We start from the raw sequence: 14,554 nt of genomic DNA, 5'->3' as shown, positions 1-14,554 counted from the left end.
GTCATTTATACCGGCTCTCTATACTTTACTCTATAACTTCAACTCGATATTGAGTATGGATATCCCAATGTGTGCGCTCTCCTGGACTTGGCTTCGGTGAGATCGCAGACTAAAATTCTTAAATTTAAGTGACCAACGGTTACCCTCAGCAGCACACTGGTCAAAGCTGTCCACTGAGGCCTACCAACAAAACCCAAAACTCCAAAAATGACCAGAAATAGCGGCTTCCACAGCGATACTGGTCACTAAACCATCGCTGAGTCCTGCCAATCATAATAACAATAACCTGATCTCATATTCCTAATCCATAGTCCTTATTTTGTAGCGCTAGCATTTCAGCTAGACCTCTGCACTCCACATGAAAGTCTCATAGGGTCAGGCAAGCATCCTGACATCAGATACAACCGGGTGGCAATTACTTGAGCCCCATTCCACGGTTGCTCCGACTTTTCCACACACTCAATAAACCAAAAACTGAAAATTCCAAAACTCAAACTTTATCCCCCAACCAACTCTAATCTCCATCCATATCCCATAATAAATTTCCCATATAAATTTTCTGTAGCCAAACGTTACTCCATATTTTATTCTTAACTAGAACTCGATCACCAAAAAAAAACTGTAGAAAAATTGTAATTTACTGTAGCTAAACTCTAAATCTCGAGTTACCATGCTCGGTTATGCCCCAAAATCAGTTGGTGCTTGTGACGTCAACTCAATCCAAGCCTCGTCCAAAAAAATAACGTCACAATACATATTTATATATATATATATATATATATATAATTATACAGCCTGTTTTTTATTTTATTAATTGTAATTAAACGGCACTGAGTTACCTAGCCATTCGCAATAGGAGACCTACAAATCTTTCAAAGAATTTAAAAAAAAAAAATTTGATTTAATCACTGGATTTTTTCGCAAGTTACAATGTATGCGGGTTTCCGACTTGACGGACAGGAAATTTTTTTAAACTATTTTCATGTTTTTTCCGTTTCTATTGAACTAAATAAATTTTTGAAAAGTATGGAATTAATCTCCATTAAATTATCTTCAAAATAGTATGCAAAATATCTTAATTCCGTGAACTAACAAAGGTATAATAATTGAAATAGTTGCCGAAGTGAGGTGAAAAAAATTTTTCGATCGTAAAGCACACTCTGATGCTTCGCATCATGAGTCATGCAAAAGATATGAGAGATTTACACCCCCCCCCCTCACACACGCACACACACATCTCCTTGAAAATGTCAGATTAGCATCTTAGGACCTTCAAAGCCGACATTTGATGAAAACTCGATTTTTAAAAATCAGAGTGAAAACAATAACTTATATATATCCCGACTAGAAATTTCAGTTAGGCTTGACGAAAGACAAATTTGGACCGAACAAAGCTTTCCGGAATACGGCAAGCCTGATTCGGACCTTATTCCGGTCTCATAATAAAAACCAAAATACGGCAAGCAAAATTTGGACCTTATGGTATTTGCAAGAGGAAAACCAAAGCTCGAAATGCCAAAAACATTCCAAACTTGGTTGTTATTGAGGGAAGGTGTGGCATGGCGTTAGTTAGGAATACTTTCGAAATTACTGACTGATATTTAATAGTGATGACCAAATGCTTGCCGAAGTCCGGAATTCCAAATCAGGTAGTTAGTAGGAAAGTGAATGGCTAAGTTAACTTCGGCGTATCTTCAGAAATTACCCTAGCGGTTTCAGCGGCACGATAAAATTACCGTTTATTAACGTTAAATCGTCGTAAGTTCTGCCGTCGAACATTCGACTGCATGGAGTGATTTGACGATCGTTTCCGAGTGCGGTTGTGAAAAATCTTCACCATACATTTTTTCAGCACTTACGGCAATGACACTATTTAATCTTTTATTATATATCGCTAAATAACGATAGTATGAGCGTCGATCACCAATGTCATAATAGTTGATTTACCGACTGTGGATACCGAAAGTACAAACATATGTGAATAATTGCACTGCATTTTGACCGACATTTTACGCTCAATTTACGGTAGATTAATTCTCCAATCACACGCATTTAGATGTAAAATTTGCAAATTCATGGGACTGTCCGGGAAAAAAAATATAGTATAATTTTATATAGTGATTTATATGTATACAATAACTGCCATGAAAAAAAAAAGTATTAACCCCGCCGAGTTATGGACTCGACCACAAGGCCATCTGATTCGAAGTCTGACGTGTTAACTACTGTGCTGAATCACACACTTGAGTGGAGAAGTTAATTGTATATATTTATTTGGATACAAATGAACTTTAGATAATTAAAAATTTTATTGTTTAAGTGTTCTTTACATTTTTTCACGACACAAATAATTTCAGTATACTTGGAGTCTATCACTGGCTATCAGAGACATTTAAAAAATGAAAAATCTGACCGACAACTAATCGATAGTTCACTAACAAAAAGTTTCTCACTTACCGACACTATACGCTCGATTGACAAGTGTTTGACTCACTCAATACTGTAAATGAACCGCCAAGATTTCGGTTTTTGACAATCCCTATACTTATCAATGACCATAGAAGGACCGTCCATTACCTGTTAATTTACGGTCACTAGTCAGCTGAAATATAATGCACATACAATACATCAACTATAAAGTTACTGTCGAGAATTTTCACAACGGCACTTCCCAGTGAACACATGACCTTATTTTGACGTCATACGTAGGTCATAGAAATGTCACGGCATCTGATGTAAATTTGATGTCAATCTGACGTTCTGCATGACTTTAATATGATGTAAAGCTTGTGACATCATATTGATGTACACATGACTCTTGTATGACGTCAGAGTTATGACTTATGTATTACGTACGTTTGACATAAAATCTACATCACATTATTACGTAGTAATAAAGTCATTATCGTATATCACAATGATGTAATTTTAAAATCATACATTTATGTCAGTAGCAAAGTCACGGTTATACGTAATATGGATGTCACTCTTAAATCATATCTTTACATCAATGACAAGTCATTATTTTACGCAATGCTGATGTAATTTCCGAGTTATAGTTTTTTATCATCTATTTATTAAAACAAAACAATCATAGAATAAATTTTCAAAAATTTGTAAATGTGTAAAAATAACAACTAAACGTCGTAGATTTTTGGGTCCAAAGTAATCGATAAACTCGATAATAGATTATTCAGACGTTTTAGATTGAAACATTAGCATCATAAAAAAATTAATTTTATTTTTTTAAATGATATATCGAAATCATCATTTAGGATGACAAAGAAAATGTAACGACAGTTTGAACTCTTTTGATATTAAGATTATAAAGTTTAGTATCGCAATTTTTCAATCGATTAAATTTCATTCGATTTTGTGCAATTGTTTAATATTTCGAAAAATTTTATATAAGATTTTTTAAATTTCACATCACAACAAAAAATTAAAAAATTTGATAAAACTTAATGAAATTTTAAACAATTATCATCGAGGCCGAAAAATATTGTTTCTATAAATTTTCATATAAGTTCATAAAGTTTTTTTAAATTTTGTAAAAATCTTTTACGAAAACTTATGAACATTGTCTTTTCCGGCATTTCACTCTAAATACATCAATTAAGCACGAGATTTGAACTCCCGTGATGTGGACCAGTGAGCAACGTTCAAGACTACCAGCCAAGAGGAACCGTGTTCGAACCCAGCAGACGCCCAGGATTTTTATATTATTTAACGTTATCTAATCTTGTTTCTGAATTCACAATACATTCGCGCGGTAATAATCAGATCAAAAATTCGGTACTTCATTTTTTTTTTTTTTTTTCAAAAATATTTTTTCTGAATTGATAATTTTGACATCACCCATATGTCATATTGACGTCATAGAATGTCACACAGACATCACATTGACGTCATGTATACGTCATTAGTTTTACATCATAATCTTACGTAAAAAAGTGGGAAATAATGAGTCACACCTGACTCATTCGTGACTTATATCTTACGTAAATGATGACTTAGCGTAAAGTCACTCTGACGTCAAATTTACGTAAATGTGTTTACTGGGAATTGTTTTTCACCATCAAATAACGCTTCTTTAACAGTCGATATACGGTCATTTGTCGGTACCGTAAATTTACGGTCATTCGACCGTCGTTTTACGATGATTTTACAGTGATCACGAATCCGCCAGGGTTGGTACTGCTGCCTTATGATGGTTACCAGAGGCTTACCGAAGTCTGGTATGTCAAATCAGCGTCCGACTAGAATTTCAGTGCGGTATGCCAAAATACTAATTCGGGACGAATGAGGCTTTCCGAAATACAGTAAACCTAATTTGAACTGTGTCCCGTCCTTATGAAGAAAACTGAAACTCGATATACCAAAACTTTTCCAAACTTGTTTGTCATTAGGAGTTTTTGACAGGGCGTAAAAGTTCAGTGAATCATTGAAATTTCTGACTAAAATCGGATTGGGATGAACGAAGGCTTGCTAAAATTAGGTATGCCAAATTTGGCTATTATTAGGAAAGTCTTCGTCATTGCCTAAGTTAGGTATATCTTTGGAATTCCTGGCTGGTACCAATTAATATTTTAATACCAAAACTTAACTTAGGAGCCACAATCGGTAGAGTAGCGTAGTAGTTTAAGCGTCGGTCTTTCGTGCGTAGGGTCCCGGGTTCGAACCCCACAACATCGGTCATTAAGAAGTTTCGCGTTTTTCCTTGAATTAAAAATTTCTAATTCGATTGGAAAATAAGTAATATTAAATTAGAATATTTGATGATACACTGCTTTGCAAAAATAATTTTAAACGATAAAAAAAAATTTTTTTTCTTTTTTTTTTTCAATTTAGTTGAACAAAATTATATCATTACAGTCATACATGACCATATGTTGCTAATTTCTATGTATAATCATTTTTCACAGATACGCGGTTTTTCGGGGCGACTTCGGTTTCTAAATTCGTGCCAAATTCGGCTTTCCTACACGGAAAGAAAATTCTACCAAAATTTACGACGTTAACATCGTAATCTCGGACTAGACTTTTATTAATGTCAATTTTTAAATGTTTTATTTCAAAATTTATTATGTGGGTTATATTTTTTACTATTTAACATCGTAATTTTAACAAAGACTTTTAGGATTAAAAATTACTGCCAAAATTACAATTTAACATCGTGAAAAAAAAAAACAAATAAAAATTACACTTTAAAAACTATATTTATTCGTACATTTAATATTTCTATTTACTTTTTAACAAAATAAATATTACAGTGCTGCCTCTGTTATAATACGATGGAAGCTATAAAAAGTACGATGTTGAATCGTACTTTTTAAATAGGGTCCTCCGCAAGAGGCGCTCTCGTGACTTATGACTGTTTATTCAAATCGTTTATATGGATCTTGAAAACAACGTATAGTGTAGGCCCTTCAGTGGCCGAGTGGTCCAAGGCGTCGGACACTTCGCACTCGAAAGGACTCGGGTTCGAATCCAACTGCCAAACGATTATTATTTTAATCTTTTATTTAAAATTTCTCTTCAAATTTTACGATGTTACATCGTAATTTATATTAAAGAGCTTAAGACTTCGTATTATTTGTCTGAAGTATTATTTCTTAAATGAAATTTCCAACTCTACATCGTAAAAATTACGATGTAAAAAGTCTAGTCCACCAATACAATAATTAATAGGACAAATTACGATGTTAGCATTACAAATTTAACTAGAATTTTTTTTCCGTGTAATTATGCAGGGTGCGTTATTTTAGTAATGCGAGCCTTACGCGGTTGCCTCATTCGACGCGAACTCGGAATTCGGCATGCCTAATCCAGAGCCAATAAAAAACGAACTGAAATTTCTAGTCGGGTAGTTAAGTATAGAGCCTTATAAATACGGCTATAAGAATCTATCGAATTTTTTAAGCAGGGTAAGCAGTGGACCAATTTTGAAATATCCCGGGAAAAAATGTTCAGGCCTGATCAGACATGAGCAGGCATGAGTCTTCAGGCCTGATCAGACATGAAAAATGACCATGCCTGACCAGGCCTGATCAGGCGTGTTCAGGTCAGATCAGGTCTGTTCATGCCTGTTCATGCCCATTCTGGTAAAACAATTATATATAAAAAATGGTCCTATATAATTATATATAATTATGCATAACTATATACAATTATATATAATTATTTCTATAAAAATGAAAAAAAAATATAAAATATGGGAGTGTCTAGGATTCGAACCGTGGACCTTGCGCTTGAAAGTTCACCTCTTTCCCTGTTGACCTAAGAGATTGAGTTGAAAAATAGGTCTCGTACGAACTTCAAGTACTGAAAGTCTTAAGACTCATGCCTGTTCATGTCTGATCAGGTCTGATCCTTTTTTTCCCGGGTTATACGTGATAGATTCTTGGTCAAAAAAATTTTATATCTATGAACAGACATGAACAGACAAAACCAGGCATTAACAGGCCTGATCAGGCCTGAGCTTATTCAACGCTTCAGACATGAACAGACATGATCAGGCCTGAACAGGCATGATCAGACCTGACTGTATTTAACGCTTCAGACATGAACAGACATGACCAGGCATGGACACGTATGATCAGGCCTGACTGTATTTAACACTTCAGACATGAACAGACATGACCATGCATGAACAGACATGGACAGACATGGATAGGTATGATCAGGCCTGAACGCATATAACGCTTCAGACATGGTCAGGCATGAACAGACATGAACAGCCATGAACAGGCCTGAGTGTATTTAACGCCTCAGACATGAACAGGCATGGACAGGTATGATCAGACCTGATCACCCGGGAAAAAATGATTTTGCTTAATTATATGTAATTATATATGATTATATATAATTATATATGGTTATATATAGACCTATATATAAGTATATATAGCCTTATATATAATTAGACCTAATTATACCGGGAAAAAAATGATTTTGCCTAATTATATATGACTATATATAGAATATATATGGTTAGATATAGACCTATATATAAGTATATATAGCCTTATATATAATTAGACCTAATTATACCGGGAAAAAAATGATTTTGCCTAATTATATATGATTATATATAGAATATATATGGTTAGATGTAGACCTATATATAAGTATATATAGCCTTATATATAATTAGACCTAATTATACCGGGAAAAAAATGATTTTGCCTAATTATATATGATTATATATAGAATATATATGGTTAGATATAGACCTATATATAAGTATATATAGCCTTATATATAATTAGATCTAATTATATCCCGGGATAAAATGATTTTGCCTAATTATATATGATTGTATATGGAATATATATAATAGTATATATAATAGTATATACCCATATATAGTTATACATGGGTCTATATATAATTAGATCTGATTAGACCTGACCTATATAGACCCATATATAGTAATTTTTATTATATTTTAGATTTTTAGATCTATATATAATCAAATATAAATTATTTATATATATATATATATATTAGGGTGGTCCTTATTTTGGACATTTTCGAATTTTTATGCTCCCAGAGGCTTATGTGGTTCGAAATAAATAAAAAAAAATATCCTCAAAGTTTCAGGTCTCTATCTCAATTTTAACCCGTGCCGCACAGCGATGTAAGTTTCTCATTTAAATAACACGGGGTTTTTGGCATTGAACGATTAAGTTTTTATTCCGGCTAAAGTAACTGTTCGGAAAATTTGAAACTCTGTAGACTTTATCCTCATATAAGCAGCTACTCCTCAGAATTTTCACAGATTTTCAGCTACTATAATTTTGGGGGTACAGCATGATGAAAAAAAGAAAAAAATTATTTTTTTTATTTTCAGCTAAAAGTTTTTTCAAATAACATATCAAATCAGTCTACATCCTTATCAGAAGTTCTTACTTTTTTTCATTCTCGCACCTAAGTGGGTGAACGGTATATCTTTGTTGCACTAATACAGTAATCAGGAGCATTTTTTTTCAATTACAACAGAAAAAATTCCCTTAAAGTTTAAGCTCTTAATTCTAACGGGAAGAGTTACCGCAAAATTTTTTTTGTGATTTTTTCAAGAAATATTTTGTTTATGTTATTTGACAATGTGTCTTTTTCAAAAATACATAATGCATTCAATTGATATCTGAGATCGGTATATCAATTCCACTAATCATATTATGTCTCAGTTTAACAGTTGATAAATATTATCAATAAATTAAATTTCTTTCAATATTTGCTTAAATAAGTTGGTCACCTTTAAGTTTATTATTTGTTTTAAGCAATAAATAATAAACAAAAGGTTGATAGTTTTGTGCATTATAATATCGAAATAATTATTTTCTTTACTATAATAAATTTACGATTTTCTAACTATAATAAATTATTAATAAAATAGATCTCTTTTATAAATAAATATAATGAATTTAAAAAATCACGGAAACGAAATTTGCGGCACGTGGTCCTGTTGGAATTAAGAGCTCAAACTTTATGACAATTTTTTTTCTGTCGTAATTGAAACCGTTTGTGAGGTAATCGTAATAAATTTAAAAAATCCTTTTAAGGAACGCTTTACTGCAAACTAATGCAAAGTTCCTGATTACTGTATTAGTGCAACAAAGATATACCGTTCACCCACTTAGGTGCGAGAATGAAAAAAAGTAAGAACTTCTGATAAGGATGCAGACTGATTTGATATGTTATTTGAAAAAACTATTAGCTAAAAATAAAAAAAATAATTTTTTTCTTTTTTTTCATCATGCTGTACCCCCAAAATTATAGTAGCTGAAAATCTGTAAAAATTCTGAGGAGTAGCTGCTTATATGAGGATAAAGTCTACAGAGTTTCAAATTTTTCGAACAATTACTTTAGCCGGAATAAAAATTTAATCGTCCAATGCCAAAAACCCCGTGTTATTTAAATGGGAAACTTACATCGCTGTGCGGCACGGGTTAAAATTGAGATAGAGACCTGAAACTTTGAGGATATTTTTTTTTATTTATTTCGAACCACATAAGCCTCTGGGAGCATAAAAATTCGAAAATGTCCAAAATAAGGACCACCCTAATATATATATATATATATATATATATATATATATATAAGTGTTCAGTCACGAGCTTAATCATTTTGAAAAGCTTCGTGTACTTTCGCTACGTACGGGAGCAGCCGAACTCGCTACTGACTTGAATGTCAGAATAGTGCCGGGTCACTCGCTATCTGGGCCCGACACCTGCAATTTCTTGCTCATGACCGTGTCAAAATGGCATGAGAACCCGCTACCAGCCGGCCAATCAGAGAAATTGGCGGCTAACTATTTCCTGTTGGCGCGCTTTTAAGCCAATGGGGAAATTCGTTACTGCAGCCATGCTGCCACGTCACCACCGAGCAGCCAAGAAGGAAGAAGACGACGCCCTGATTAAACAAAATGATTAAAAATGATTTCACACGTTAAATGTCCATAAGAGACAGGATTAGAAATGATTTGAAGGATTAAAAAGTATTTAAAATGATTAAAAAACAAATCATTTTAAATCATTTTTAATCATTTTGTTTAATCAGGGCGTCTCTATATCCAATCTACATCGATCAGTACAAACTCAGCTATCCATCCAACCGCTTCGCTCAAAATAGTATATCTCTAGTGTGATATAAGTCTGAACCGCTTCGCTAAATCTCTGTTTAAATATTCTCAATAATTAGCTAGTATATCAAGGCTACTAATTATTGAGTATATATTGAATCGTTGCTCGCGTCTTATTAATTATAAATTAATTATCGCGTCATTAACCGCTACCGACCACGTGTCGAATTTATACGCGTATTCGTTTACAGTCGCATTCGCTATCGCGTATCTTGTAGTTGCATTCGCTATTTTTCTCATAGTTTTAGTGTACATATTGTTTAATAAAGATCTATTCTTTTATCTGTAATTTGTGTTAATTGTTAGTTATTGAATTAACCACACCTACACCAGAATCCCACAGAGCATTCGCTCATCTTACACTTATAGTTAATCTACGGTTAGGGTGGCTATCAGGTAAGCTACTGCCGTATTCTGAAGGTAACTTAAAGGAAAGTGTTGGAGAGCAAGCAGTTACCTTTAAGTTGACAGTAAATTGTCTGTGAACTTGAATTCAATTTGACTACAAGTGTTACTGTCATACAATGACGTTAAGTTGATTGAAAGTTTCACTTCAAATTGGCGGCAAGATTTTCGGTCAAATTACATTCAGATGACGGCAGTAGATTTGCATCAACTTGCACGCAAGTCTATTATCCAGCCAAAGCTTGCCAGAAACTTGTCGTTAAGTTAGCCGTAGATGTTTCACTGTAGAACTTGCTGATCAATTATCTTCAAAGTGTGGCTATCAGGGTCGATGTTGAAAGATTTAAACAATCGATGTAACGATGTTGATGTATTTCTTCAACATCGCCCATCTCTAGTTGGCTACATTTTAGTTTGGATCTCTCTTAGGGACCCTATATTACAAAAGAGGTTGGCACCATCAATTTAAAACAAAATTTACCCAAGTGGCCAGCTCAGCTTTTTGTTGGCTTTTAGTTATCTATTCCAAGTCAACTTTTTGCTATTTCTAAATGTTATCAAAATGGTAACAAAAAGTACTTTTGAAAAAGATAACTTTTAAAAGTTGTCTTAAAGTTAACATAAAAATGTTAACAAAATATAATATGAAAATGTTAGCAAAATGTTACCATAAAATGTAGTTATAAATGGTGACTTTTTAGAGATAAATAAAAGTTACCAATTTAATGTTGATAATTTATCATCGCTAAAATGTTACATATATGTTGACTTTTTAGTATTATTCAAAAGATAGCATTTTATTGTTAACATTTTACTAACAATTTTGGGTTAACATTTTGCTAATATTATAGTATTTCATTTTGTTATCAATTTGTTGACATTTAGATGTTTTCAACCACAAAAAAGGCGGTAAACGCTGTACAAGCCGCCATTTCGGATATATATATATATATAAACGCTCGAGTGTGATGTGAACAACATAACCTAATATTATTTTGTCTTTTAATTACTGTGAAATAATTTATAATATAATTTATAGCTATTGATTAACAATACTCAACGGTTCATAAAAGGTAAAATTTTATATATAAGTATGGAAAATTTTCGACAGCGGATACGAAAACCGCTTGATTTGCTTGGACCACGACAACTAAAACGACGTACGCAACAAATACTTGCACTGGAATATTTGTTATCTAACTTAAATAATAATAATAATAATAACACTAACATTAATATTTACAACAATAACAATAACGACAACGACCATGACGACGATAACAGTAGCCGCGATTCAGACGTTCCAGATGATCCTAGCCGTTTTTCAGGAGCTGTCGATCAAGCTAATGATGAGCCTTTGCCATTGATTGATGGGCTTAACTTTTTTGATCAACCAGTAACCCGATCAGAGTATTAGTTACTTAATTTCCATGTAAACAATCAAGTTGCTAGTGGTGATAATGATTCGATTCTTACTGAGTTCATAAAAGAGTGGCATGTTAAACATAAAATCACACGTGAAGCGACTGACGAACTTTTACGCAAACTTCAATCATAGTCTCAAGAACAATGTTTCTATGCAAAATGAATTTGTAAGTACTAATTAGCTGTTGATATTTCATAATTTTTGAATAACTATCATAAAAATATTACAGAAAGACATGATACGGAAAGCTGGTGGTCGCAATGTACAAAAAGCCACTCGTTTTGCATTGGAATCATTCATTTCTGATGAGTTGGCAAAACAAGTGACATGGTCCGGATTACACAGTGAGATTAAAATATCAGCATGTTTCTTCGTAGAAATTATTAGTGGTAATAGAGCGATAAATAATATTGTAAGATTAACTATCCTGCTTAAAAAATCCGATAGATTCTCATAGCTGTAAGTATAAGGCCCTATACTTAACTATAGCACTTCTCATAGAACAAATTTATTCTTATAAAATCTCTCTAGGAATTCATGAGAATCTATTGGATTCTATGAGATTTTTTAAGCAGGGTATCTACTCTTCAAGTTCTAGCAATAACTTGCTTTTTGAAGCCTTTGATTGATCTTTCTACTGTCAAAGTAAAATAATTTACAACCAAACAAGCTATAAATAAATGCTGTATTTAAATTATTATGTTCATTAATTTTTCTTCGTTTTTTTTCTTTTTTAGAAATTTTATTAAGCACTTTGAACGTTACGAAACCTGATGTTGAACATCAAATGAAAGCCTGGTTTCAACGCGGTAGTGACCGAGCCAATAAGAATACCGATCCTACAAATGGTTCTGTCAAAAAGCAAAAAGTTGCCAAATAATTTGTAGTTACGATCTTTATATTTACAAGTTGTTTTCAAAAAACTTTTTTTTAATAGTATAAAGAGTTTTCTGTTCTCTAAGCCTAAATTAATGATCTCAAAACATAAAAGTAAGCTTATCAGATAAAAATAAAACTATAAGTTAGTGTCACCAGTGCGCTAGTCACAACAACTAGTCTTGATATTAAGCTCACAATTATTATTACTATTATTGTTATTAATATAAAACCTATGAATGTTGTAAAGAAATTGTTAATAAATTTAAGCATTCCAATTATAAAAAATTGTATATTTGTCACAATAAACTGCGAGTGATTACAATTTACAAATAAATATAAACACAATTCTAAAAATATTCTATCATGAAATGAAATATTTATTTTTTCTTGTTTAATATATGTATATAAACAAGAAAAAATAAATATTTCATTTCATGATAGAATATTTTTAGAATTTATGTTTGTTTATTTGTAAATTTTCAAATTTCCCGCGGTTTATACTACCCCTAACCTCTAATGATCCTTAAAATTGTTAACATTAAATCAACTAAAATAAGACTGATTTGTTAAATTAAAGTCAACTTTTTTCCATCAACTTGTTACCAATAAAAAGTTAACAATTTGTTATGTTTTTGGTAACCAAAAACACATTGTGATTTGTTAACAAAAAGTTGAAAAATGTCAATATTAAGTTATGAAAATGTCAATAAATAGTTAACAATTTGTTACCAAAAAGTTATCTTTTTGAGACAGAAAAAAGTTAACATTTTGCTGGACATTAGTAGTGATATTTGTTGATAAAAATTTGCCTTTTTACATCTCAATATAAATGTTAACATTTTTTTTGTTAACTTTTTCGATACGAAAAAGTTAACATTTGGCCACTTGGGATTGCACCATAATGTCCAATATAGGAGATGGCGTTAGTTATTGGTTTAAATATCTGCTATTATTCATTTATTCAATAGTTTTAAAATTCATGAATAAAAACAAAAAATATTTTTTTTGAAAATTATGTAAAACTATAAAGAACATTAAAATATCACAACTTACTTATTACTTATTACTGGAAATAGTTACTTTTTTTTTTAAATCCTTAATTAATCAAATAAAAATTTGCGATATCTAGAAAAAGTTAACAAAATTCTTTGAACAATTTATCATTTTTATGATAATCTGAAATTCCATCTGGGTATAAATTAATACCAAAATACTGAAAAATCATTGGCTCTGTCATTATTAAATGTTAAAATAATTGAAATTAAACACTAAAATCTAACTAGTTTAAGGCTGGGCCGCACCTAATGAAATCCTGAATTTAAGAATTCTAATTATTTATTAAATAATTATCATAACAGCAATTTTCTTAGCTTCCGACTAAAAGCCGAAGACGAACTTCCTCGGAAAATTCTCATCATCCGAGTCCCATAAATATTCAGAAAGTAATTAGAATTCTTAAATTCAGGATTTCGTTATATGCGGCCCAGCCTTAACTATTTTTGCCGGCCTCTCAAATTTATTGTGATAGATTATTACAAAATTCTTTGAAAAATCCATCAGGAAGACAAATACAAAAGTAAGATTTATTTCTATGCAATCTACCCTAATAGCCACTTCAGGTTGAAATTGCCTGAAATTTACTGCCCGAGTTTGCAGACAATTTGGCAGCAAAAGTTGTAAAGAAAAATTTGCGGTTAATTTTTGCTCAATTTAGAAATAACTTCCCTAATAGCCACACTTTACATATGATAGCTTAGCAAGTTCTGCAGTGAAACATTTTCGGCTAAGTTAACGAAAAGTTTCTAGTAAAAAAAAACCCGAGGGTTTTTACTAGAAAAAGAAAATCGGTAATATTCATTCTTACCATTTCAGAAGGTAAGCAAATTTATACATAAACCCTGATAGCCAAGTTGGCCACAACTTGTCGACAATCTACTGCCGCAACATGCCGCCAAGTTGGCCGCAAAAGTTTGCATTTCCATAAGTTGACGGCAACTTTCTGAGAAACTTGTCAACAACTTTCAGCTCGTGTAACTGTTGCCGACATCTTGTCTACACGTTGCTCAGAAACTTGGTGACATGGTGACAAGTTGCGGCAGTAGACTGTCGCCAAGTTTCTGAGCAACTTGTAGCCAACTTGTAGTCAACAGTTTCACAAGCTGAAAGTTGCCGACAACTTGTCGTCAAGTTGGTCAAAA

The 14,554-nt window shown here is 32.2% G+C and overlaps 2 protein-coding genes across 3 annotated transcripts in view; one reads left to right on the top strand and one right to left on the bottom strand.

The window, feature by feature from the left end:
• Positions 1-14,554, bottom strand: part of LOC130664428 (UPF0235 protein C15orf40 homolog) — a 69,571-nt gene that overhangs the window by 52,474 nt on the left and 2,543 nt on the right. The gene's annotated exons all lie outside the window — the stretch shown is intronic.
• Positions 10,724-12,641, top strand: LOC130664429 (uncharacterized). 2 transcript variants are annotated; one of them, XM_057464291.1, is made up of 4 exons: positions 10,724-11,124; positions 11,380-11,643; positions 11,707-11,866; positions 12,215-12,641. In XM_057464291.1, exons 2-4 carry the CDS (start codon positions 11,548-11,550, stop codon positions 12,355-12,357), a joined length of 399 nt encoding a protein of 132 aa, XP_057320274.1. In that variant the 5' UTR covers positions 10,724-11,124; positions 11,380-11,547; the 3' UTR covers positions 12,358-12,641. The 2 variants fall into 2 exon arrangements, with proteins under 2 accessions (XP_057320274.1, XP_057320275.1); XM_057464292.1 differs by having other exon boundaries at positions 11,369-11,643.

The sequence above is a fragment of the Microplitis mediator genome, chromosome 3 (genome assembly GCF_029852145.1).
Source record: "Microplitis mediator isolate UGA2020A chromosome 3, iyMicMedi2.1, whole genome shotgun sequence".
In the NCBI taxonomy this organism is placed as follows: Eukaryota; Metazoa; Arthropoda; class Insecta; order Hymenoptera; family Braconidae; genus Microplitis; species Microplitis mediator.
Note: the sequence above shows the minus strand (reverse complement) of the source record. Positions and strands in the feature narration are given on the sequence as shown.

Coding starts and splice junctions, on each gene's coding strand:
- LOC130664429 (XM_057464291.1), top strand. CDS start 11,548: ATGTTAAACATAAAATCACACGTGAAGCGACTGACGAACTTTTACGCA. Junction 11,644..11,706: donor TTTCTATGCAAAATGAATTT/GTAAGTACTAAT, acceptor AAAATATTACAG/AAAGACATGATACGGAAAGC. Junction 11,867..12,214: donor CTTCGTAGAAATTATTAGTG/GTAATAGAGCGA, acceptor TTTCTTTTTTAG/AAATTTTATTAAGCACTTTG.